A 23485-nucleotide genomic window follows, 5' to 3' on the forward strand; every position below is an offset into this window, starting at 1 on the left:
TATTTGAGTAGATATCTGTTTCATATTTGTATTTTAGAAGAATCCATTGAGTTTCCTAAAATTAAGCTGTGGTCTATCTTACAAGTGAGTTTAAATATCTATTTCTTGCTGGACAAAAGTGGCTTTTAATGTTTAAATGAGTTTTTTCTCCAGTTCAAAATTAAAAATTGAACAAGCAAGCAAAAAATCAAACTTATCATCCAGATTTGGTCTATAGTCTCATTAAACAAATATCCATGAAAATAATTTTCTCACAAGTTAGATTTAGTGTAGTTTCTGAATGGCTTTTGTCAATGTCTTGAAAGCAACTTCAGAAAATATGGAATCTGTTAAAGTTTTAGATCCTGAAAATGGTATTTTGGGTATTTATAGTAGTAGCATTGTTTACAAAGTGGTAGGTTGAGGTTAATAATATTAGATTCTTTTGCAGGAGTATTATTCATGGTAGTTAATGGCAGCTTCTTCAGGTGCCACCTGAATAAAGCTCATTCTGAACTTTTCAGGAGAAAGCACACCTATGAAACATGAAACATGCTGGGATATAGAGTTTGCATTTGGAATAAACTCACATTTTCCAGATTGAGTTATTAATAAGGGTATAAATATTGAATAAATACCAGTTATTTAAGTAACCAATTTTCAGGATGTAAAACCATGTGAAATCCTTTTAAAATTGTTATTTTCACCAGAATTGGGATTCCTGGGTGGCTTAGTTGGTTAAGCATCTGACTTGGTTTCTGCTAAGGTCATAATCTCAGGGTCATGGGATGGCTGTGCACTCAGCATGGTGTCTGCTTGGGATTCTCTCTCTCCCTCTGCCCCTTCCCCCACCGACACGCTCTCTTTCTCTCTCTCTCTCTCTTTCTTTTAAAATAAATAAATAAATAAATGAAATCTTAAAAAATTTTTTCTATTTGTACTAGAACTTCTATTCACTGATTGCCTAGAATTTGGCTATGTGATCATTTAATAGAAAGTTATTGATTATTTGGAATTGGGGAAAACCTCTTGTCATTGAGCAATAATTTCCCTGTCACAAGTTTTCTAAAAGTGCTAGATGGTGCCTTTTGCATAGCTGATAAATATATGTGTATAATTGCAAGAAAAAAAGACAAGATAGTTTTAAAAATTCTTTAAATATTCTGAAGATCCTGAAGATAAAGTTATTATTTCCTAAAAGAATACCTTTTGTTTTGCTGAAACCACAGGTTAGTAGTGATAATACAATTTATTATCAATGTGAGAGAAAAAATATCAAATGAACTCAACTTTCTTAGAGAAGTATAGTATAACCAAATTAGGGAGAGAAAAAGGAATAGAAACCTATGAACTTTTAAAAATGCATTTTATAAAGCCCAATAAATTCTGCACAGTGATAGACCAAAAAATACTTTCTGGCTCAGGACTGTTGAGGTTCTTACACTGTTGGTTTTTTGTTTTGTTTTTAGGACGGAAAAAAAGTAATATAAAGAGCAGTAGTGATTCATAAGTGCCTGTCAATATTTGAAGTTGGTATAATACTGGAAAATAGCTAGTTTTTGCTAATTTGATTGTCCTTGGAAAAGGCAATACCTATAATTCTCAAAACTAGAATATTTTATACAAATTAATATGATTTGGTTATTTTCTGTTCTAAAAAAGGAAAAGTCCAACACACAACTTTTGGGCTACAGGCAGCCCGTTGAACTTTACAAGATTTGTAGCCCATTATCTAATTTCAGGAGCTTTCTGATTTAAAACATGGAAAATCCCAGCCCAGAGAGGAGCTAACCAAACTTTACCATATTACAGCTACGTGCTTATCCAGTGCTTGCTACTTTCTTGGCCACAAGTTCTGAGGGCTAATTGGCCTAGCCTGAGAAGAGTGACCTTAACTGGTGTTCATTAGGCATACGGTTTTCAAAATGCCCAGAATAACTTTTTTAAATTTATTTTTTATTATTTTAAGTTTTGTTTAAAATAAATTTTAACATAGAGGCTCAGACTTAACATACATAGGGGCATAGACTTAACATAGGGGCTCAGACTTAACAACCTTAAGATCAAGAGTCACATGCTCTTTCAGCTGAGCCACCCAGGTACCCCTAAATCCCTACAGTAACTTTGGCAAAGTAAGAAAAGTAGCTGATGAGTACCATATATTTCAAAATAAATCACTTGTTGCAAACTGTTTTATTTTGTGTTAAGGATGCTCTTTATCTTATCTGTAATTTAAAAATATCTCATTCTGTTTTATTTTAAAGATTTTATTTATTTGTTCACGAGAGACACAGAGAGGCAGAGACCCAGGCAGAGGGAGAAGCACCCTCCATGCAGGGAGCCCCATGCAGGACTCAATCCCGGGACCCCCGGGGTCACGCCCTGAGCCAAAGGCAGATGCTCAACCACTGAGCCACCCAGGGTCCCCTAAAATATCTCATTTTAAAAATACAGTGTTGATACATCCATGCGACAGACCACGTTTTGTAATTTCATGGTTTGAAAAGGCAGAGAAATATAGTCCAATTTTAGTTAAGAAAATGGAACCACTCTGATAGGAGCCAAAAAGAGCAGACATGCATACAGTTGCAGATATTATTTCTTGTTTTAAAACTTTATTTTTCCCAAATTAGCCTTCATGAAAAAATTGGTCACTGCTGGTCAGTAATTTGTAGGGCAGTGTTTTGAGTTTTAGTTTAATTGCTTTGCTTTATATTTTAGGAAGATGGGAAATAGAAGAATTGAAAGAAAACCGAGTGCCTGGTGACAGAGGGCTGGTACTGAAATCTAGAGCAAAGCATCATGCAATAGCTGCTGTATTAGCAAAACCCTTCATTTTTGCTGACAAACCCTTGATCGTTCAGTAAGTTGTATTGTGTTTTTCAGTACTTTTTCTGAAATTTGTATTAGTTTTATATATTTTGGCTTCTGATTATAGCTATGATGGTTATAAAATGGGCATAAAAATCCAGATTTCGATTTCAATTTCACTTACCTAAATATACAATGCGTGTATACACCTAGATCCTCTGAGGATTTGAGGGAACAGCAGGTTAATTTAAAAATTATGTAATATATACTGTTATATAAAAAATTCTGCCACCATAGGCTGCATAATACAACAATCACTGTTTTTATTTTAACTCTTTTCTTAAAACTACTTGCTCTGCAGATATTAACTTCAGTAAATTCAGACTAGAACCGGAAATGTTACTGTTAAACCAGTTATAAGATTCAGAGGAAACAAATTTCTCTTAGAAAGAATACGTATATGTAGATCAGTATCTTCCAAGCATAGAGCCCTTTTATTTTTTTACTTTTTAAAATTTAAATTCAATTTAATTAACACGTAGTGTATTATTAGTTTCAGAGGTAATTTAGAGATTCGAAGTCGCATAGAACACCCGGTGCTCATCCTATCAGAGGGCACACGTTTTCAGAGACAGTCCTTCTCTCCCCTCCCCCACAACGTGACATAAACTGGCTTTATGATGATGTTGCTTATATGTGTACTGTCATAAAATCAGGTATAAATTCCTCAAGATTCACCTATATAAAATGGGTATAAAACAAAATAAATCTATACAAATCGAATTACAAAGCTGATAAAATTCATATTAAAAACAAAGAAAAGAAAACACATAAATGTTATTTTCTCCCTTATGTTAGAAGATTTGGCTGTCCAAAGTTAAGTACAACACAAAAAAATATCATTACCCATAAAGTATATCACTCTAGAACCCCTTCTTTTTTGTTGTTAATATGTTAAACATGTTCCTGCATAGTATAACTAGAATGCCATTTTGTATTTTAGAATTTTTTGGAAATATGGCATTTGGTATAATTGGCTTAATTTTTCTGTTGTGTTGTTTGGCTTTAGTTGCACTCTCATGTCCATAAATCTAAAATTTTAAATGTCAAAAATTATATGACTATTATTTTAACAAAAATATTTTTATAAGTACTTACTGGAACTAATATTTGAGCTTGATATTATTTGTCATTATTCAGGGTTTGGTTTTTCTTTTTTCTTGGAAGTTTGAAAGTAATCTTATTCTTTTGAAACTTAGTTGAATATAAGATCACTTTCTATTTTGACTGTGGCTTAAATGAAAGGGTAAAGAAGAGTAATAGCATAATATTTTGAGTGAAATGAATCACATTTAGTACTTGTGAAATTACTGAGTAATTGTGAAATTATATCTTGAAAAAAAGAAGAGGATGGCCAAGAAAAATTGAATGGCAGTCTTTGATATGCTTAAAAAATAACTCAAAGAAGGAGAGTGAATGTCTTAATGTTGATAAAATGAAATGGGATAAATAGATTTTAAATTAATAAAAATACTATGAATTCATAATATAACTTTGCTCTAAAGCTGCTTTTCTCAAATGGTGTATGTGTTAATATGCATTATGGGATCACGTAAGTTTCAGAAATGAAGAGTGTCCTATCTGCAGGTCTAGGGAAGCGTATTTGCTTGCGCTTTAAAGAGTTGGAGAAGTTCTGCGTGCAAAAACCTGTTTCTGACTTCAGTACTGTGTTTTCCAGACGTATCTGACCACAGAACTTTCCCCCTAACCATAATTACTGCCTCCTAGGACAGTATGGGGAATGATGCTCTGACTCAAAATAAGAGTGCCACATCCTCTTACACGTCCTCCTTTTCCCTGTGACTAATAACACACATTTCACTGATCTCTAATCTATGAATCATTTATACTGGGCACAAGTTAATGATTTGAAAACTCTGAAAGTTTGCAGTGTTAAGAAATAGACACAATAATTGGATCTAGGCATATTACAACCACAAAGCTATGTTTATATTTAGAGACACAGTTTACAAAATTATCTTTTTCAGTTCTTAACGTTTTCACAGAACACTTTGTCCTTAGATCACCTATAATAAAACTATCTTTTTATTTTATTTTACCTAAAATAATTAACATTTACTGTTAATTGCCCCTATGCACCATTTCTTTTACTTTATAGTCTTTTTTTTTTAAAGATTATATTTATTTATTCATGAGAGACACAGAGAGAGAAGCAGAGACACAGGCGGAGGGAGAAGCAGGCTCCATGCAGGGAGCCCGATGCTGGACTGATCCCAGGACCCCGGGGTCACGCCCTGGGCCTAAGGCAGGTGCTAAACCGCTGAGCCCCCCAAGGGTCCCACTTTATAGTCTCTAAGAACATGTTCCATGAGAAAAAAAATTCTTTGTCGCTGCCTAGAATAAAAATAGTGACAAGGCTTTGAGGAAAACAAACTGTCCTTTATTTAAAAAGTAGAGAAGAACAAACCCTTTCTTCTGATCATAATAGCAGCTAACATTTTGGGCATCCATCCAGCGCCACGTGTGGCATTATCATTTAAGCATCACAATCTTTTGAGGTCCTCAAGCTGGAGTAACTTGCCCTACCCTAGGTGTTGCTAGAGTAAGTGGCGGAATTAAGAATAAACCTCAGGTCTCTGGCTCCACAGTACATGCTTGTAATCACCGCTTGTAGGCTTCTTGAGAAGCAGAGGAGAAAGTGGGGGAAAAGATCACCCCATAATCTGGCAATGCAGACAATCACTTAAAATTTTACCGTATTTCCTTTGTTCTTTTCAGTGCAAAATATATACACTAATTAGGTTCAAACTGTCAAGAGTTCTGTATGCTATTTTTTGTTTGTTTATTTTTACTTTTGTATCACTGAAGTTTTTTAGAGACATTTTTAACTGCAGCCCTTCCTTAAAATTAGCACTGGTTCCCTGTGCTCCGGGTATTATGCTGAGTGAAGTAAGTCAGTCGGAGAGGGACAAACATTATATGTTCTCATTCATTTGGGGAATATAAATAATAGTGAAAGGGAAAATAAGGGAAGGGAGAAGAAATGTGTGGGAAATATCAGAAAGGGAGACAGAACGTAAAGACTGCTAACTCTGGGAAACGAACTAGGGGTGGTAGAAGGGGAGGAGGGCGGGGGGTGGGAGTGAATGGGTGACGGGCACTGGGGGTTATTCTGTATGTTAGTAAATTGAACACCAATAAAAAAAAATAAATTAATAAAAAAAAATAAAAAAAAATAAAATTTATTCTTACACAAAAAAAAAAAAAAAATTAGCACTGTTTCCTGTTGCTTCTCTGGTTTTCATTTCTTTCTTTTAATTCACCAAACCAAGTAAACAACCATTTTGGTTCTTACTGGTTTTCACCCTGAGGGCTCTTTCATTGATTATTTCACATGTAATTCATCAGTTTACCAAAAATTTCTCCCAGATACTGCTTCCAATATCTACTGCCTAAACAAGACTATTTCCTTTAAAAACACAAAACAACAAAAAAATCTTTTGCTGAAAATCACAGCGTTGTAAATCCATGAAAAGGCTCTCACATCAGCTTACTCTTTCAGTTGTTTTTCTGTATTTCCTGACTGCTAAGGTCTGAAAATAGTCCAGGTTATTGATTGAGATCATGAAATTTATTTGCTGGAGGTACTTAATTAAATGTACAAGTTATTTAATATGGTTTAGATGTAGTTGAACTAAAATACAAATTAGTGAACTGGATGTATCTATCAGAAATTTCTTAGAAATCTGTTACTATAGCTATGGTCCTCATCATTTTTGTTTTTTTTTTTATAAAGAAATATGCATAGTGTATACTTTATCTAAATTTGAAATTTCCTATTATATTTTTAAAGTATCTTATTCTTAATTCAGCAGTTTTGATGGAAAAAATATTTCAATGAGTTGGTTGGCTTTTCTATAGTTGATGGCAATCATTCTATTTTTAATATTTTAAGGATGTGCATAGAAAAACATTTCAGCTTATTCCCTACATGTTGTTAGATATGCTTTGTGAGAGCTTTCTGGTAATGTAAAAACATTTATGTTAAATGAATTGAGAGTAATACATAGATTTTGAAGAGCAATTAGCAATTATTTATCAGCAGTATGATTCTTTTTCCCTTCATTTAGATATGAAGTAAATTTTCAAGATGGTATTGATTGTGGAGGTGCATACATTAAACTCCTAGCAGACACTGATGGTTTGAATCTGGTATGATATTTTAATGTTTAAGAAAACCTTATTAAAGTTAATATTTTTAAGGAGTAATTAAGAAAACTGAAATTTCTGTTATCAACTGAAATAAAAAAGAACCTTAAAAATCTTTAACCAGGGTGACTTTGTATAACTTTAAGAGTGTGCCTTTAAGTTTCATTCGTAGCTATGTTACTTGATGGCATTGGTTTTGTTTTGTTTTTTTTTTGTTTTTTTGTTTTTTATGGCATTGGTTTTATAATCTTTAGCAACATAATAAAATTTGCCCTATAATACAGTAAAAAAATACCATGGTGCTTATAAATGTCATTGAGAGATCAGTTAGTTATTATTATTATTATTATTATTATTATTATTATTATTATATTTATTTTTTTTTACAAATTAAGAATCAAAAGTTTGGCTCAGATAAGTAAAATAACAGAGCAAAGCAGTAAAATGAAATGGCCAAAGAACCTAATAAAAAAGGTGGGCCGGTTCAGGAGTTGGCAGTCCACAAAAAAATAACCGGGTTAGAAATGTTTTCATAATGAAGCAAGTGTATTGGGTTGGAGACATTTCTTGTCGCATTCTTCTGCAGGGCGGGGGGCTGTGTCGGGGCTTCTGCGTAACAGAATAAGGAAAATGGAACACCGGTGACATATTTGTCAGAATGCAGGGCCATGGCTAGGCTGTAAAAACATGGATTAGAGAATCCATGTTACTATTATTAAAATTAGTTAAAGGGGAGGCCAGTGAATGTTGCAGTGTAGGTTGAAGCTCTTGTTTTGGGCACTGTCAGGGGACTATGACTCAAAGGTATAATGGCATAATAAATGCTCAGCATTTTTCTAAGCATTTTATCTGATTAACTCAGTTAATCCTCAGAGAAACCTTATAAGGTAGGTACAACTATTACTTCCATATATGAGAAGTAATGGGAACAGGACAACAAAAGCTAAGAAAGTTACTCAGGGCCACATACAACTGGCTAAGTGGCAGGGGTAGGATTTGAACCCCAGTATCTGACAACATATCCTATGCTTTTAACTAATAGACCAGGCCAAATAAAGAGAAACTACTAGTAGTAAAACAGGGAGCGTGTCTCTGTGTCTGTTTTTGTGTCTGAATCTCTCTTCACTCTGTGCTCAGGAAGGTCGTTTCCTGGTGTTTTCTTGAAAAACAGTAATGGGTAATTATTGTAGTCTTAAGGTCATAAGTATGCTTTCCTCTATGCTTAATTTTCTTAACAAAATATTAATAGTACAGAGTTACATAAAGTAATTAAAGCTTATTATGATGTTGCTAGGGTGGTTTCAGCTTCTCCTACATTTTCAGGAAGGAAGGAGCATGTGTATTTTTAAAAAAAATCTGTTTTTGAAGTAAAAATGGTCTTTTCTCTACATCCTTTATTGTCATTTGTGTCAAATAATGCTTTGGTGGATTAGCATTTAATACATTTTTATGACCTCTACTCAATTGGATACAATAGGAAGATTCATTAAATTCTCTAATTCTGGACTAATCCCAACACTCATCTCTCTTTTAAGGAAAACTTTTATGATAAAACATCCTATACCATTATGTTTGGACCAGATAAATGTGGAGAAGATTATAAACTTCATTTCATCTTCAGACACAAACATCCTAAAACTGGAGTTTTTGAAGAGAAACATGCCAAACCTCCAGATGTAGACCTTAAAAAGTTCTTTACAGACAGGAAGACTCATCTTTATACCCTTGGTATATCCTTTTAATTAATTCATTAACTCAAAAATATTTACTGACTACTGACATTTTCATGGCAGGTGCTTTGGGAGAAACCAACATGGATCCTACCCTTAAGGAGCTTCTCTTTTCAAGATAATTATAATGCTTATAGTGTAGGTAGAAAGTAAAGTGCCGTATGAGAGGTGCAGATGAGGTGAGAGTTCAAAAGCAATGTTACTTCCAGTTTGGAGACTCGGAGAAAACTTAGTAAAGGAGATTATATATGAATTAGTCCTAAAGTGTGGATAGAACATGGAAAATAAGAGAAGAAAAGGATGTTTCAGGTGCTGTGACACTAGTGGTGCCGTAAGAACAGGAAACTGGAAAATAAGGTGAAAGAGGAAGGTCCTCGATGCCAAGTGAAGAAGCTTAGACTTTATAGACCGTTGTGATTACGGTTCAGTCCTACCTCATGGTTGTTGTGGCACAGATATTTAAACTTTGAAAGAGAAAGCATTGAGCAACGATTATGTCCCCATACCCAGCTTTACTTTAGGAAATAGGAGTTTCCATAGACATTAAGGGGAAGGAACATTACAAGGGCTTGTTTCTCCTCTTACCAAGTGCGTATGGTTGTGGAACTTTGATGTTTCCATGATTGTTTAAAATCCTAGCACGTCGGAACCTGACTAGACAACTCTATCCAGGACTAAGGTATTTTATTTATTTATTTATTTATTTATTTATTTATTTATTTATTTATTTATTTATTTATTTTTTGGTATTTTAGTTTCCTTTCCAAAGACTACAGTTGTAGAAACATTCATAACATTCATGTCATCTGCCAAGGCAATGACCGATTTTATTTTTAATGTCAGCATTGATACCCAAGAGCTTTTTTTTTTTTTTTTTTTTTTTTTTTTTGAAATTAGAAAACAGGAACTGGATGTTTTGGGCCACATAAGCTGTAGAAGTAATGAGAAATTGTAACTAGAACAGAAGAAATGAATCTCATTAGACTTTGTACAAACTTGGTGAAAAGCAACTTGGTGTAATATATCAAAGGCCGTAAGTTTATGTGTTTAGAAACCACAATTCCGTTTTCAGGAATTTATCCACAGAAAATAACCCAGAAGAAACAAAATGCACTATGTGTGAAAATATACTGCAAATTTAAAGCAGCTCGAATCCTACAGTGGGAATTTTACGTACGAGAATAATAACTGGAAGTATTTAGCAACAGGGGAAAATGTTTATAATTTTAAAATGTTAAAAGAAAATGAGATTCAAAGTGGAGGTACATCATCATAGTGGCCATTAGGCAATTTATACAAACAGAAAGACCAGGAAAAAAAAGGATTAATTGTCATTAGTTACCTGACACATAGCACGTACTTAGTTTAGAGTCATCATGTGAGGTGAGAAGTTTCTATTTTACCTTAACTTAGGGTAAGTAACTTGCTCTAAGAAGTAAAAGTAACTGGTAAGACTGGACTTGAAATTCAAATCTGACTCTTAAACATTTTTTTCTTACTACTTTACACAAAAACTTTGTTGTATTAGGATTATGGAATGACTTTTGAAACAATTTTCCATATTACTATTATGTTTTTATAACATCATTTTGTAGTTGTTTTAAGAACCTTACGGAGTACCTTTAAGGGCTTTATACTCCAATGCCTTTCATTGCAAATTCATGTAAAATATTTAATAACAGTTTTAGACAAAGATGGCTTTTTCACATATGAATACTTGTCAGATGCTTTTTTGTTTTAAGTAATTTTTTAAGAATTTCAGTTGCAGAATCTATTCACATTCTTTTCAAGATTTTTCTTGCGAAATGCCTTTTTTTGAATTAGGAAAAATCTAATACTTTTTTACATTTAAGATCTTACTCTTAGCTCTGCTTAAACCTTGACTTTTTCCTTTGTGTATAGTATAGTTTTATACTCTCGGCTATAATAGAAGAGGAAATATTGAAGGAAAAAGGGAAGGGAGAGAACATTGAGTGTGTTTGTGTCATTTGCGTTTGAGTATAAATTGCAGTATTAATTCCGAGATAAGTAATTTGGGGTTGTAACTAAAACCTCTGGAAATTGGTCTTGCCTCACAACTATTCCTTCAGGAAGCGGTAGCCCACTTACTAATTAAGTTAGGATGGCCCTGACATTCATTGACAGCTCCACTGCCTTAGTTTACTGAAAGGAAATCCTAGGTATCTGTTTTCATCTACCATCCTTTCCAAAGACACAGAGTTTATTAGTGACCCCATCTCCCAAATTTACAGGAAGAGGAGAGACCTTTTATTTTGTCATTACAATAGAAAAGGGGGTTCTTTATGAAACTTTTGGCTTGAGTACTTTTAGAGAGTTAGAACTCACCTCCGAACAAACGTGAGTGTGAGCTTGAATATTTTCAGTCAGCCTTAAGATACACTACAGTGTATGAATCATTGAATTTGAAGTGTTAATGAACTTTAAAACTTTCTAGGAAATGGTAGTAATGTATCAATGTGAATTTTCTGATTTTGGTAACTAGATTGGCGTTACGTAGGAAAATGTCCTCGTATGTAGAAAATATACATTAAAGCATTCCAGGATGATGTATATGAGGTCAGTAACTTACTCTCAAGTGGTTCTTGAAAAAAGCTCCTTACAGTGCACTTGGTGACTTTTGAAGTTTGAGATGGTTTCAAAAAAGTTATTTTGAAATGCTGAAGAAGATTGGGTTGCATTCTGTAATTACACAAAAGTGAAGTTGACTGGTTGTGTGAGTGCCAAACTGACTTAGCTATTGGCTATTCTTTACTTGAGAAGTAATGGAGGATTTTATTAAATTATTATTACTTAAGACAAAATTTTATCTTTGGTTTTAGAAAACATTATACCTGGTGATCTCAGGATGTTTTGATTGAATATATTGTAATTCCTCTATTTCTGGTTGAGAAAAATATTTACCCATGGAATTTAGGGTAATTTTATTATTTAGAAGATGGTCTTGAAAATGTCAGTCATTCTGATAAGTGTAATAATATATTTAAATTGGTCTTTAGTGATGAATCCAGATGACACATTTGAAGTACTAATTGATCAAGTAGTTGTAAACCAAGGAAGCCTCCTAGAAGATGTGGTTCCTCCTATCAATCCTCCCAAAGAAATTGAAGACCCCAGTGATAAAAAGCCTGATGAATGGGATGAAAGAGCAAAAATCCCTGATCCTTCTGCTGTCAAACCAGAAGACTGGTAAGCGAAGAATTCAGTAGCAAAGCATTAGCTGGTGTAATTCAGTAATGAGATACTGCATATAAGCGAAGTTTACAACCAGTGAAGCATACTCTTTTAAACATCAAAATTATATATTTTGACTATTTGGGGTGAAGTATTTTTCTACGATCGATTTTGTTGGGGCATCTGGGTGGCTAAGTTGGTTAAACATCTGCCCGACTCTAGATTTCGGCTCAGGTCATGATCTCAGGGTTGAGATCAATCTCAGGGTCGTTGGGCTCTGCACTGGGCATGGAGCCTGCTAAAGACTCTCTCTCTCCCTCTACCCTTATACACCAGCCCCCCCAAAAAAACAAAATAGCTTTTGTATATCCTTACCTTTTAATGATCTTAATTTTCATTTTAATTAATATTTTAATTTTGTTGTCTTTTTCAATATTTTTTATGTTTCTAATGCTGAGGATAGGGAGGATTCCGTGAATCTACAATACCAACACTTTAATTTTAATTCCTAGTTTGATCTTTATCATGTATTCTGTATGAAATATATAGTCTTTTCAGTTAATGATTACTGGCCTTAAAATAGCCATATGTTCAAGATCGTGTACAACTATATAGGACTCACTCATACTAGATTGTGTAGCTGAGTATTTGTGTTGTTTTCATTCTACAGGAATAGGAGTTTTTTTTTTTTCCTTAAATGTACTCAGTTCCTGAGTTCCCATAGCTTTGAGCTCAGATGGCAAGAGATACCATTTTTGTTCACCCTGGCTCATCCTAACTCACTCAGTTCCTAGGGGTCGGGAAACTGGGAGTGGCTAGCTGACTGGTTCTGGCTCAGGCTCTCTCCTGAGGTTGGACTCAGGCATTCATCTGAAGGTTTGACTCTAGCTGCTGGAGGATCCGCTTCACTTTTTAGCTGGCTTATGTGGCTGTTGTCACGAAGTTTCAGTGCCTCGCCAGGTGGCCTCTCCTTCTGGTTCCCCCGAAGGGAGAGAGAAAGTGCAACCACAGAAATTATAATGTCTTTTATAACCTATCTCTGAAGTGACCTGTCCTCACTTGAGCACCTCAGCTGATTCTGTTTGTCACATTTCGGACTAACCTGCCTGGTACATTTGGGAGGGGACTACACAAAGGTATAGATAGTAAGTATGATCTTATTTTTTATTATTTTAGAGGGGAAAGGGGCAGAGGGAGAGGGGGAAAGAGAATCTTAAGCAGGATCCACGCTCCATCTCACAAGCCTGAAGTCATGACCTGAGCCAGAATCAAGAGTTGGACATTTAACTGAGCCACCCAGGTGCCCCACTCACTGTGATTTTAAAAAGTTCTGTTCTTAGTTTAATGAGTTTTGTGTTTTTTTTCCATAATTGGGTGTTGGATTTATAAAGTGCTTTTGTATAGCTGTTGAGATGACCATGTGGGTTTTCTCTTTTATTTTTTTAGTATAGTGTATTATGGTGATTGATTTTCAATATTAGGCTAACGTTGCAGCAGTCCTCGTTGTCAGCAAATATTGACCTTTTTATATTTCCTGGATTCTAATTGCATGTCAGATTTATCAAAATATAATTTTCATGTAGGTTAATTCATTTATTTTAGATATACAGTTCCATGTGTATTGACAGACATGGACAGTGATGTAACTACTACCACAATTGTGATATGGAATATTTCCATCACCCCCAAAAGGTCCCTTGTATTTGTAATCAGTTCCTTCCACCCTTATCTCCTGTAACCAATGATCTGATTTCTGTCTTTTAGAGCTTTGCCTTTTCCAGAATATCCTATAAAATGGAATCATATGGTATATAGCTTTTGTTTCTGGTTTCTTTCACTTAGAATAATACTTTTTGAAATTCATCCATAGTTTTGCTTATATCAGTAGTTAGTTTTGTTTTAGGGATTTGTAGAGATTGCAGAGATTTATTTGTAGAGATTTATTTTATTTGTTCAGTCACACATTGATGGAAATTTTGGTTGTTTCCAGTTTGGGGCAATTATGAATAAAGCTGTTATAAATGTGGACAGGGCTTTGTGTGAACATAATTTTTCCTTTTTCTTGGGTAAATACCTAGGAGCTGAGACTGTAGTCCTCTAAAAGCTTAACTAGGAATGGAACCACTTTCAGTCCACTCAAGCAGGTTTTGGCAAGGTTCTGTTTCTCAAGGGACTGAATTGTCATTGTTGGACTGAGAGCCTCAATTCCTTGCTGGATGTTAGCCAGAGTCCTCCCTTGGTTCCTTGCCAATCTAGGTCTCTCCATAGAGTAGCTCACAATATGATAGGCTCCCTTCAAGGAAGCAAAACCGAGTGAAGAGAGGGTGCAGAGAAGATGAAAGTCACAATCCATACTGGGTTAACAGTGTCCTCCAAAAATCCGTATCTACCCAGAACTTATGATTATGACTTTATTTGGAATTAGGGTCTTTGCAGATGTAATCAAGTTAAGATGAGGTCATACTGAATTAGGATGGGCCCTAAATCCAATATGGTTGGTGTTGTTAGAAGAAGAGGGAAATTTGGACAGGTACACACAGGGAGACCACCGTGTGACAACTAAGGCAGAAATTAAAGTGATGCATCAACAAGCCAGGGAATGCCAAGTGTTGCCAGCAGACACTAGGAGCTAAGGAGGAGCAAAGAAGGTTCCTCCCTGAGAGCCTTCAGGGAGAACATGGTCCTATCAAAAATCTGGATTTTGGACTTCTAGTCTCCAGAGTTCTCAGATAATAAACCTCTGTCATTTTCAGGCTGCAGTTTGTAGTACTTTGTTACAGCAGCCTCAGGACACTAATATTTGGTCTTTTATTACTTAATCTTGGAGGTAACATCCCATCGGTAATTTCTGTTCATCAGTAGCGAGTTCTTAGATCCAACCCACACTCCAGGAGAGGAACACACATGGGCATGAGGACTGGGAGGCAGGGATCGTTGGAAACTATTCCAGAAGCCCCCTGCCTCAGTCCTGGCCCATACCCATTCCTGATTGCAGCCTGTCCAAGAGCCTGAGCAGAGGACCCAGTAAGGGAGGTACCCAGAATCAGACACTTCAGTAATAAACATTATTTTTAAGCCCCTAAATTTTGGGGTTATATAGCAATAGGCAATTGGTGCAGGTATGTCCTCTCACTCTGAGGATTGTTCTAATTTTCTTAATAGAGAACAAAGTTTTAAATTTTTATGAAGTTCACTTTGTCAAGATTTGTCTTTGGTGATTCATGACTTTAGTGTCTTACCTAGGAAATCTTTGCCCAAATGAGTGTTACAGAGATTCGTGCTTTTTTTTCTAGACAAATAATTTGGAGTAAAACTCTGTTCTAGGTTAATTGTATGTAGTGTGAGATCTAAATCAAGATCAATTTTTTAAAAAATATGGATGTCTAATTGTTTCAACACCTCTTGTCATCATTAATATCTGTAATGATCTATACTGATGACTCCTCTTTCATTTCTAGTATGGTAATTTGTGTTTTTTTCTTGATGTGTCTAACTAGAGATTTATCAATTTTATTCATTTTTTGAAGAATTGGCTTTTGTCTTAGTTTTTCCCCTCTATTGACTTTTTAAATACTTGTTTTTTTCTTCTTACTTTGAAGCAAATAACTGCTTCTTTTTTTTTTTAGCCTTATTAAATTAGAAAATCTCTTTCAGTAGAAGTAGCTATAAACTTTCTCTAAACACTGCTTTAACTATGTTTCACAAATGTATGTCACCTACAAGAACATTCAGGTCATACTGTTTTCTAATTTCACTAGTGATTTTTTTTCTTTGATTCATGTGTTTTTAAATGTGTTGCTTTGGTGGCAATTATTTATGGATTCCCCAGAAGTTTAATTACTTTGATTTTCATTTTGACTCCCAATTTTTAATTCTATTGTCAGAAAGTTTACAAATGTCAACTATGTCATGTGGTTGATATATTTATAGGTTTTCAGTCTGTTCCCTTACTGAGAGAAGAATATTAAAATCTTTAACTATGATGGTAGATTTGTCTATATCTTTTGAATTCTGTTAGTTTTTGCTTCATGTATTTTGAAGGTCTGTTACTCCATCTTTTTGCAGTATTTCATGTGAGGAACTAAACACTTTATTATTATAGAATAATATCCTTCTTTATAAACTCTTGTAATATTTTGTCTTGATGTCTGTTTTAGTCTCATACTAAGTCAACAGTCCTGCTTTCTTTTAAATCATGTTTCCATTGAATATTATTTTCCATTGTTTACCTGTAAGCTATATATACCTTTATTTTTAAACTGATTTGCTAGTAGGCAACCTATATGTGGAGCTTGTCTTTTAAGTGGAGTGTTTTAAACCATCTACATTTAATGTAATTATTAATATGGTTGGATATAAATTATGCTTATTTTCTTTTCTTACTACTTGTTTTCTGTTTGTCCCATATATTCTGTGGTCCTTTATAAGGTATTTTTTTCCCTAAATTCTTTTAGATTGAGTTATTTTGTTTTCTTTTATTTTAGTCTCCTATTTTTTCTTTTCTCTTGGCATATTACCTTTTCCTCTGTGGTTTACTGTTTTAGTGTTGCTGTAAGTTTTATGATATTCATCTTTAACTTATTTCAGTCTACTGTCATCATACCACTTTACATCTAAGTTAATCTTATAAGGGCCTTATATTTTCCTCTTTCATGCTGCTATCATACACTTACTTCTATCTATACTATGAAGGCCACATATATTTATTTTGCAGTCAGTGTCTTTTGATCAGACAATTATTAGGGGAAAAGTTCTTTTATTTACCCTCATAGTTATCATTTCTGGTACTCTTCTGTAGATACACATTTTCATCTGTTATTATTTTCCTTCTGCCTAGTAAACTTCCCAACATATTGTGACATATGTCTGCTGTCATTGAATCCTCTCAACTTTTAATTATCTGAAACTTTATTTTACCTTAATTTTGGAAGGCTGTTTTTACTATTGAATTGCAGGTTGATAGTTATTTTATTTTTTAATTTATTCATGAGAGACACAGAGAGAGAGAGGCAGAGACACAGGCAGAGGGAGAAGCAGGCTCCAAGCAGGGAGCTCCATGTGGGACTCCATCCCAGTCTCCAGGATCACACCCTGGGCTGAAGGCGGAGCTAAACCGCTGAGCCACCCAGGCTGCCCCATAGTTATTTTAAAACCATAATTTCTTGCGTTGTCTTGAGGAAGCTTGAATTGTTTCTGATAAGTCAGTTGTTATTCTCATCCTTTTTCTCCTTTACCTAATATGTAATTTTTTCCTGTTTGGTTTTAAGATTTATTATTACTGATTTTCAACAGTTTGGTTTTGTGTATATGTGTTTGCTTTGGTTTACTTTGCTTCTGAGCTTTTTGGCATATAGCTGTATAGTTTGTATCAAATTTGGGTAATATTTGGCCATTATTTCTTTAAATATTTATATGTGTCTCCCCTTTCTTTGGAACATCATGTAAAATGTATGTTTACATTTACATGATGTCACAGGTTACTGAGGATCTATTCATTTTTAAAAAGATTTTATTTGTTGGGGGGGCAGGAGCAGGATGAGGAGGGGCAGAGGGAAAGCAGACTTCCTGCTGAGCAGGGAGCCTGATGAGAGGCTCAAGGCTAAGTCCCAGGACTCTGGGATCATGACCTGAGCCAAAAGCAGACTTTAACTGATTGAGCCACCCACACACCCCTGTTCATTTTTTAAACCAATTTTTTTTCTCTCTGCTTCATTTTGGAAAATGTCTACTCCTATTTCAAATTCTTACTTGTTTGTAAACATTGGGGTTACTACGTACTCAGAAATAAGAGTGTTGCTTCTGGATAACCAAAAGTGTTTACTTGTTAACTCTCTTGTAGATAAAGAGAGATTCTGATTAGTGATAAAAATGTCTTTGCCTTCAAGCAAATAGTATAATAGGGAAACAACCTTTATAAGGTAGGAAGAACAGTATAGTTTTTTAAAAAACTAATAAAAAGTCACTTATTAATGCATAACTTTCATGAATTCACTTTCAGAAAAGGGTAGGACTACAATCCTTCATGTGGATTGTCTTACATTGCTTCATATTTGTTTACCCATAAAAAGTAAGGCTGAGAAAGAAGATTGCCCTTAAATAAGAGAAATGGGTTATGATAACCTTTTTCCAATTGGTGATACCTGTTAGAATTTGTTTTATAAACTGCTAAAAGAAATGTTCCCTTAAAATTTTAAACTCTAATAGTTACTCTGAACCCTGACAGACTTAAGATAACATTGATATCAGGCAAGTACAAGTCTTTAGTTACAGGGAGTTGATTATTTGAGTTTATCTTACTTAGGTTTGTTTGAAAAATCATACTGTAACCTCTTGTTTAAAATTTTTACTTTTCTATAAAGATGAAAATTATCATTAGGAGTTCTATTCAGTACTTAATATGATTATTTTTATATATTTTAGAATTTGTTTTCTAAGTGTTTTTAAATGAAAATACTAAATTACGGGACACCTGGGTGACTCAGTGGTTGAGTGTCTGCCTTTGTCTGAGGTTGTGATCCTGCAGTCCTAGGATCAAGTTCCACATCAGACTCCCCACGAGGAGTCTGCTTCTCCCTATGCCTGTGTCTCTGCTTCTCTCTCTGTGTGTCTCTCATGAATAAATAAATAAAAAAATTTAAAACAAATTATAAAAAATAAAAAGTGACAAGTTAGCAGAAGATTTTGGCGAATGAGAGATGGGGGAAGTAGCAGGCACAAAAGACAGAAGGGTAGGAAATACCGGTTGAATATCTTCTGAATTTTGTAACATATGTATTTTTAAACTTTTTGAATAATTAATACTTGGCACAAAATACTCTATTTCCAGGGATGAAAGTGAACCTGCCCAAATAGAAGATTTAAGTGTTGTTAAACCTGATGGCTGGCTTGATGATGAACCAAAATTTATTCCAGATCCAAATGCTGAAAAACCTGATGACTGGTAAATATTCTTCATCTTCAAATGTCAATTTCTTTCTTGCTTTGTGCTACTAGTTCATGTGACTTACAGGAGAGACTTGAAGCTACTATACTTGAGGTCACTATAAATGCATAGATACACATTTTCGTCTGTAAAGCTTTTATGTTGAATTTTTTCCCCTACTTTCCTAAGGAATGAAGACATGGATGGAGAATGGGAGGCACCTCGTATTTCTAATCCAGCATGTCGAATTGGGTGTGGTGAGTGGTCACCTCCCATGATAGATAATCCCAAATACAAAGGAGTATGGAGACCTCCAATGATAGATAATCCTAACTACCAGGTAATAACCACTTCTTCCAATTCCACAGTCAAGTTTAAAATGCTGTGATATTTCTATTCTGTATCTAGTTGTTATTAATGTCATGTTGGGAGACGCCTGGGTGGCACAGTCGGTTAAGCCTTTGGCTAAGTTGTGATTCCAGGGTCCTGGGATTGGCTCCAGCTTCCTGTTCAGTGGGTTGTCTGCTTTTCCCTATCACTCCGTCAATACCCCGCTTGTCCTCTCTCTTAAATAAATAAATAAATAAATAAATAAATAAATAAATAAATAAATAAAATATTTTTAAAAATAATGTTAACTTTTAGAAATTTGATTTGTAATAGTATGCATTAACTATTTAAGAAGTCAAAGAAAATAGACTCCAACTAATTTATATTTAAAAAGTAAAGTATTCTTGGGGCACCTGGCTGGCTCAGTCCATAGAGTATGTGACTTTTGATTTCTGCCTCATGAGTGCAGGCCCCATGGTGGGCATAGAATTTACTTTTAAAAAATTTTTAAGTATTCTTTATGTGATTTTCTGGGGGAATAATATTAAGAACTAAAGATCAGTGACTTCATACTATATTTTTCCCTGGTAACTGATGATCACTCTTATTCTATTTTAGAATTAGACATAAGAAATGAGTTCTGATCAGAAGACCTCATGTTGTACATTTTAGTAATTAATGCCTGTATTTAATTAATATGCTCCTTACTTTCTGGTGCTGTTAAACTATAGATTTTTTAAAATATGAATTAGATATCTTTTGATTGTACCTAGATTTTTGGGTAGAAATATCCATGTTGTCCATTTAACCCTGTAGTTTTATTTAATTACTCATTGATATTTTCTAATATTTATTATATGGATGCAGTGACATATTCCAATTTGTTTACTGTTTTTTTTTTCATAGCATTTATCACATAATATTTATTTTGGTAACTTCTTTGTTGAATCTCTGCCTCCCTCATTGCTTTAGATTTAATAATAGAGGGTCCATGTCTTTCTTGACTGTGCCATTCTGTCCCTAGCATCTGGCACTGTGCCTGGCACAGAATAGATACATATGATGGCGGAGTGAATGAGTAATCATATTGTTGAATTTTTTTGATTTGGTTAAGTTTAATCATTTAAAATCTAGTGGAACTTTTATGTTGAGGTTTTTTTTTTTTTCTGAGGCTCAACCATGTCTGATCATTGATGCCCATGGTGAGTATATGATAAGAGGAGTGGCTTCACATCTGCCTCCGGCTCAGGTCAGGATCCTGGAGGTCTGCGATAGAGTCTCACATCCACCTGCTTTCCTGCTCAATGAGAAGTCTGCTTCTCCCTCTCCCTCTGCCCCTACCCCTGCTTGTGCTCTCTCTCAAACAAATAATTTTTTTAAAGGTACTTTATAAAAAAATTAAAATAAGTGTCTTCATATTTACCATACCGTGATCTCTCTGATTTGGGCAATTTTAATGACTTCTTGCCTTGGATAACTTCACTAAACGTAAAAAAAACTTATCTAAAAATAGTATCAGTTACTAGTGAAATTTAATTACCCAAGTTTCTGTGTGTTGTGTGTTGGATTTTCACTTTGCCTTTTTTTGCAGTTTCAGGTCAGTTTTATTCATAGGGAACATTGTGTACAGAATGAGAAGAAACAAATATTTATTTCCAATAAGTTGCTAATGAATTCTTGTCAGCTAATGTTTTCTTTTTTCTCCAATTAGTACTGCTGATTTCATTCAACAGTATTTTTTTCTTTTTAGGAGAGAGAGTGTGCATGCTGGGGTGGGGGAGGGGGGAGAGAGGCAGGGGAGGGGCAGAGAGAGAGGGAGAGAGAGAACCCCAAACAGGCTCCACATCCAGCTTGGAGCCTGACATGGGGCTGATCTCACAACCCTGCAACCGTTAGCTGAGCTGAAATCAAGAGTTGGACACTTCACTGACTGGGCCACCCAGGTGTCCCATCAACAGCAATGGCTTCTTGAATAGCATTTATAATGAGATTATTTTATTTGAAAATGTCTTTAAATTATGTTTTCTTCTAGGGAATCTGGAGTCCTCGAAAAATCCCGAATCCAGATTATTTTGAAGATGATCATCCATTTCTTCTGACTTCTTTCCGTGCTCTTGGTTTAGAGCTTTGGTCTATGACCTCTAATATTTACTTTGATAATTTTATTATCTGCTCGGAAAAGGAAACAGCAGATCGCTGGGCTGCAGATGGGTGGGGAGTGAAGATACTGGTAGCAAATGCTAACGAGGTACAGTATTTACCATAGAGTAGTCACAGGACTTGGTCCTGATTATAGGTTATACAAATGACCCTTTAAAGGTAAATGAATATGTAGTCATTACTACATGTACTTAAATAAATTTGTCGGTAAAATATTTAGCCTTATTATGATGCAAGTTCATCATGAACTATATACATATGTGTATGTCTTCATTAAATTATGATAGCATAATGGGATTTAATTGCCTACTTGCTGTTTATAAGGATACTACTTAATATCCTGATCACCTTGTCAATTCAAGGCCGAAGTGTAATAGTAATCTAAATAGTATTCTTTATGAATTTTAACTACTTTTCACTTAGAGGAGTACAGAGAATTTTAAAATTTATTATTATTATGTTCAGTGCTTTTTTACTCAAATCTTAACACTATTTACAAATATTTCAACACAATGCACCTTGGAGAATATATCTTTAAAACCAATTACCATAAGAAAAAAATACCTTACATTTGGTATCTTTGGACAAACGCCATCAATAGAGTAGGTAAAGAGGTTTTCATATGGAAACTTTTTAAATTAAAACATTTAATCATTTTAGATTTTAAGAGAAAAAGTTTCCTCACTGAAGGTTGCGTGTGAAATTTGTTAATGAAAAGGAAAACACCATAATTCCCAGGTTGATCTTATTAATAAGTTCTTTAAAAGTACAGAATGAATTATCAGAGCATTGTATACATCTAAATGAAGGAGTAGTTCTATCCTTAAGCTTACTAAAAAATAAAATTATAATTCTTGCTGGTAGGTTAGTGATTTCTACCTATGTAGTAACTTATCTTCTACTACAAAATCTCAAACAGTGATACATACTAATAGAGTTTAAACTGTACAGTATGTTGGGACGCCTGGGTGGCTCCGCAGTTGGGCTGAGGGCGTGATCCTGAAGTACCAGATGGAGTCCTGGGATTGAGTCCGCATTGCGCTCCCCATGGGGAGCTGCTTCTCCCTCTACCCGTGTCTCTGCCTCTCTCTCTGTTTCTCATGAATAAATAAATAAAATCTTTAAAAAAGAAATAAACTGTACAGAGTATAAGATGGGAAAATATTTTTAGCCTACAAGTTCATCACTCCTTAATAAACACCTGTGTAAACTAAGTTGGCTTTTTTACAGGCTGTATTTCCTAGTGAATGTTTATAAAATCTGAATTTTATTTTTATGCTTATTTCTTCTATAGCCTGGTATATTTAAACAGTTAATGGCAGCTGCTGAAGAGCGCCCATGGCTTTGGCTCATTTATTTTGTGACAGCAGGGCTTCCAATAGCATTAATTGCTTCATTTTGTTGGCCAAGAAAAGTCAAGGTAAAGAAATGGAATTTTCTTCAATATAAAATAAATGTCATAGTGTTTAGGAGTTCTGTTGAGCAAGTGATCCTTTAAAGCAATAAGCTAAATGTCCTCTAGGTTTTTACTGCTGAGTCACTGTATTTGATACCAGTTGTTGAAAAAAAAAACAAAAAAACCAAACCCTTTTAAAAAATAAAGCTTTGCTTTTACTAAAAATAGCTTATGTTAAACTACCACAGAAAAAATATGAAGATTCAGAGTATAAAAAGACTGACATATGCAAGCCACAAACAAAGGGAGCACTAGAGCAAGAAGTGAAGGAAAAGAAAGCTGCCCTGGAGAAACCAGTAGACTTGGAAGAAGAAAAAAAGCAAAGTGATGGTGAAACTGTTGAAAAAGGTAGGATAATGATAGTTATAATGGGGACAAAGGTAGGATAGTGTAATAGTGAGTTATAATGGGGACCCTTGTTCATGAAAAGAGCAGAGTATTTGGTAAACAGTAGCCATTACACTTGCTTATTGTCAAATATATACCATCTGAATCCCCATGAATCCGTGACTTCGGCAAGGAGGCGTGAGTAATGCCCCCCGCCTGGGTGTTGTACCCTGAGCAGCCATCCTGCTTACAGTTCTTGTTTTCTAGGAAGAGTTTTAAGAGCAAGTATGAGTCCCATGTGTTGTAGCTGTTTGCCCGGACTTTTCTTGCCGCCAAGAATGTAGGTGA

At 34.6% G+C, this 23485-nt stretch overlaps 1 protein-coding gene across 2 annotated transcripts in view; it reads left to right on the top strand.

The window, feature by feature from the left end:
- Positions 1–23485, top strand: part of CLGN (calmegin) — a 48411-nt gene that overhangs the window by 21373 nt on the left and 3553 nt on the right. For both annotated transcript variants that reach the window (XM_072788296.1, XM_072788297.1), the window contains exons 5-13: positions 2701–2842; positions 6942–7023; positions 8556–8748; positions 11768–11957; positions 18769–18882; positions 19054–19204; positions 21227–21442; positions 22649–22774; positions 22999–23158. In XM_072788296.1, the coding sequence (XP_072644397.1) occupies positions 2701–2842; positions 6942–7023; positions 8556–8748; positions 11768–11957; positions 18769–18882; positions 19054–19204; positions 21227–21442; positions 22649–22774; positions 22999–23158 (1374 nt within the window). The remainder of the gene's footprint in view (positions 1–2700; positions 2843–6941; positions 7024–8555; positions 8749–11767; positions 11958–18768; positions 18883–19053; positions 19205–21226; positions 21443–22648; positions 22775–22998; positions 23159–23485) is intronic.

Source organism: Canis lupus, chromosome 20 (assembly GCF_048164855.1).
Source record: "Canis lupus baileyi chromosome 20, mCanLup2.hap1, whole genome shotgun sequence".
In the NCBI taxonomy this organism is placed as follows: Eukaryota; Metazoa; Chordata; class Mammalia; order Carnivora; family Canidae; genus Canis; species Canis lupus.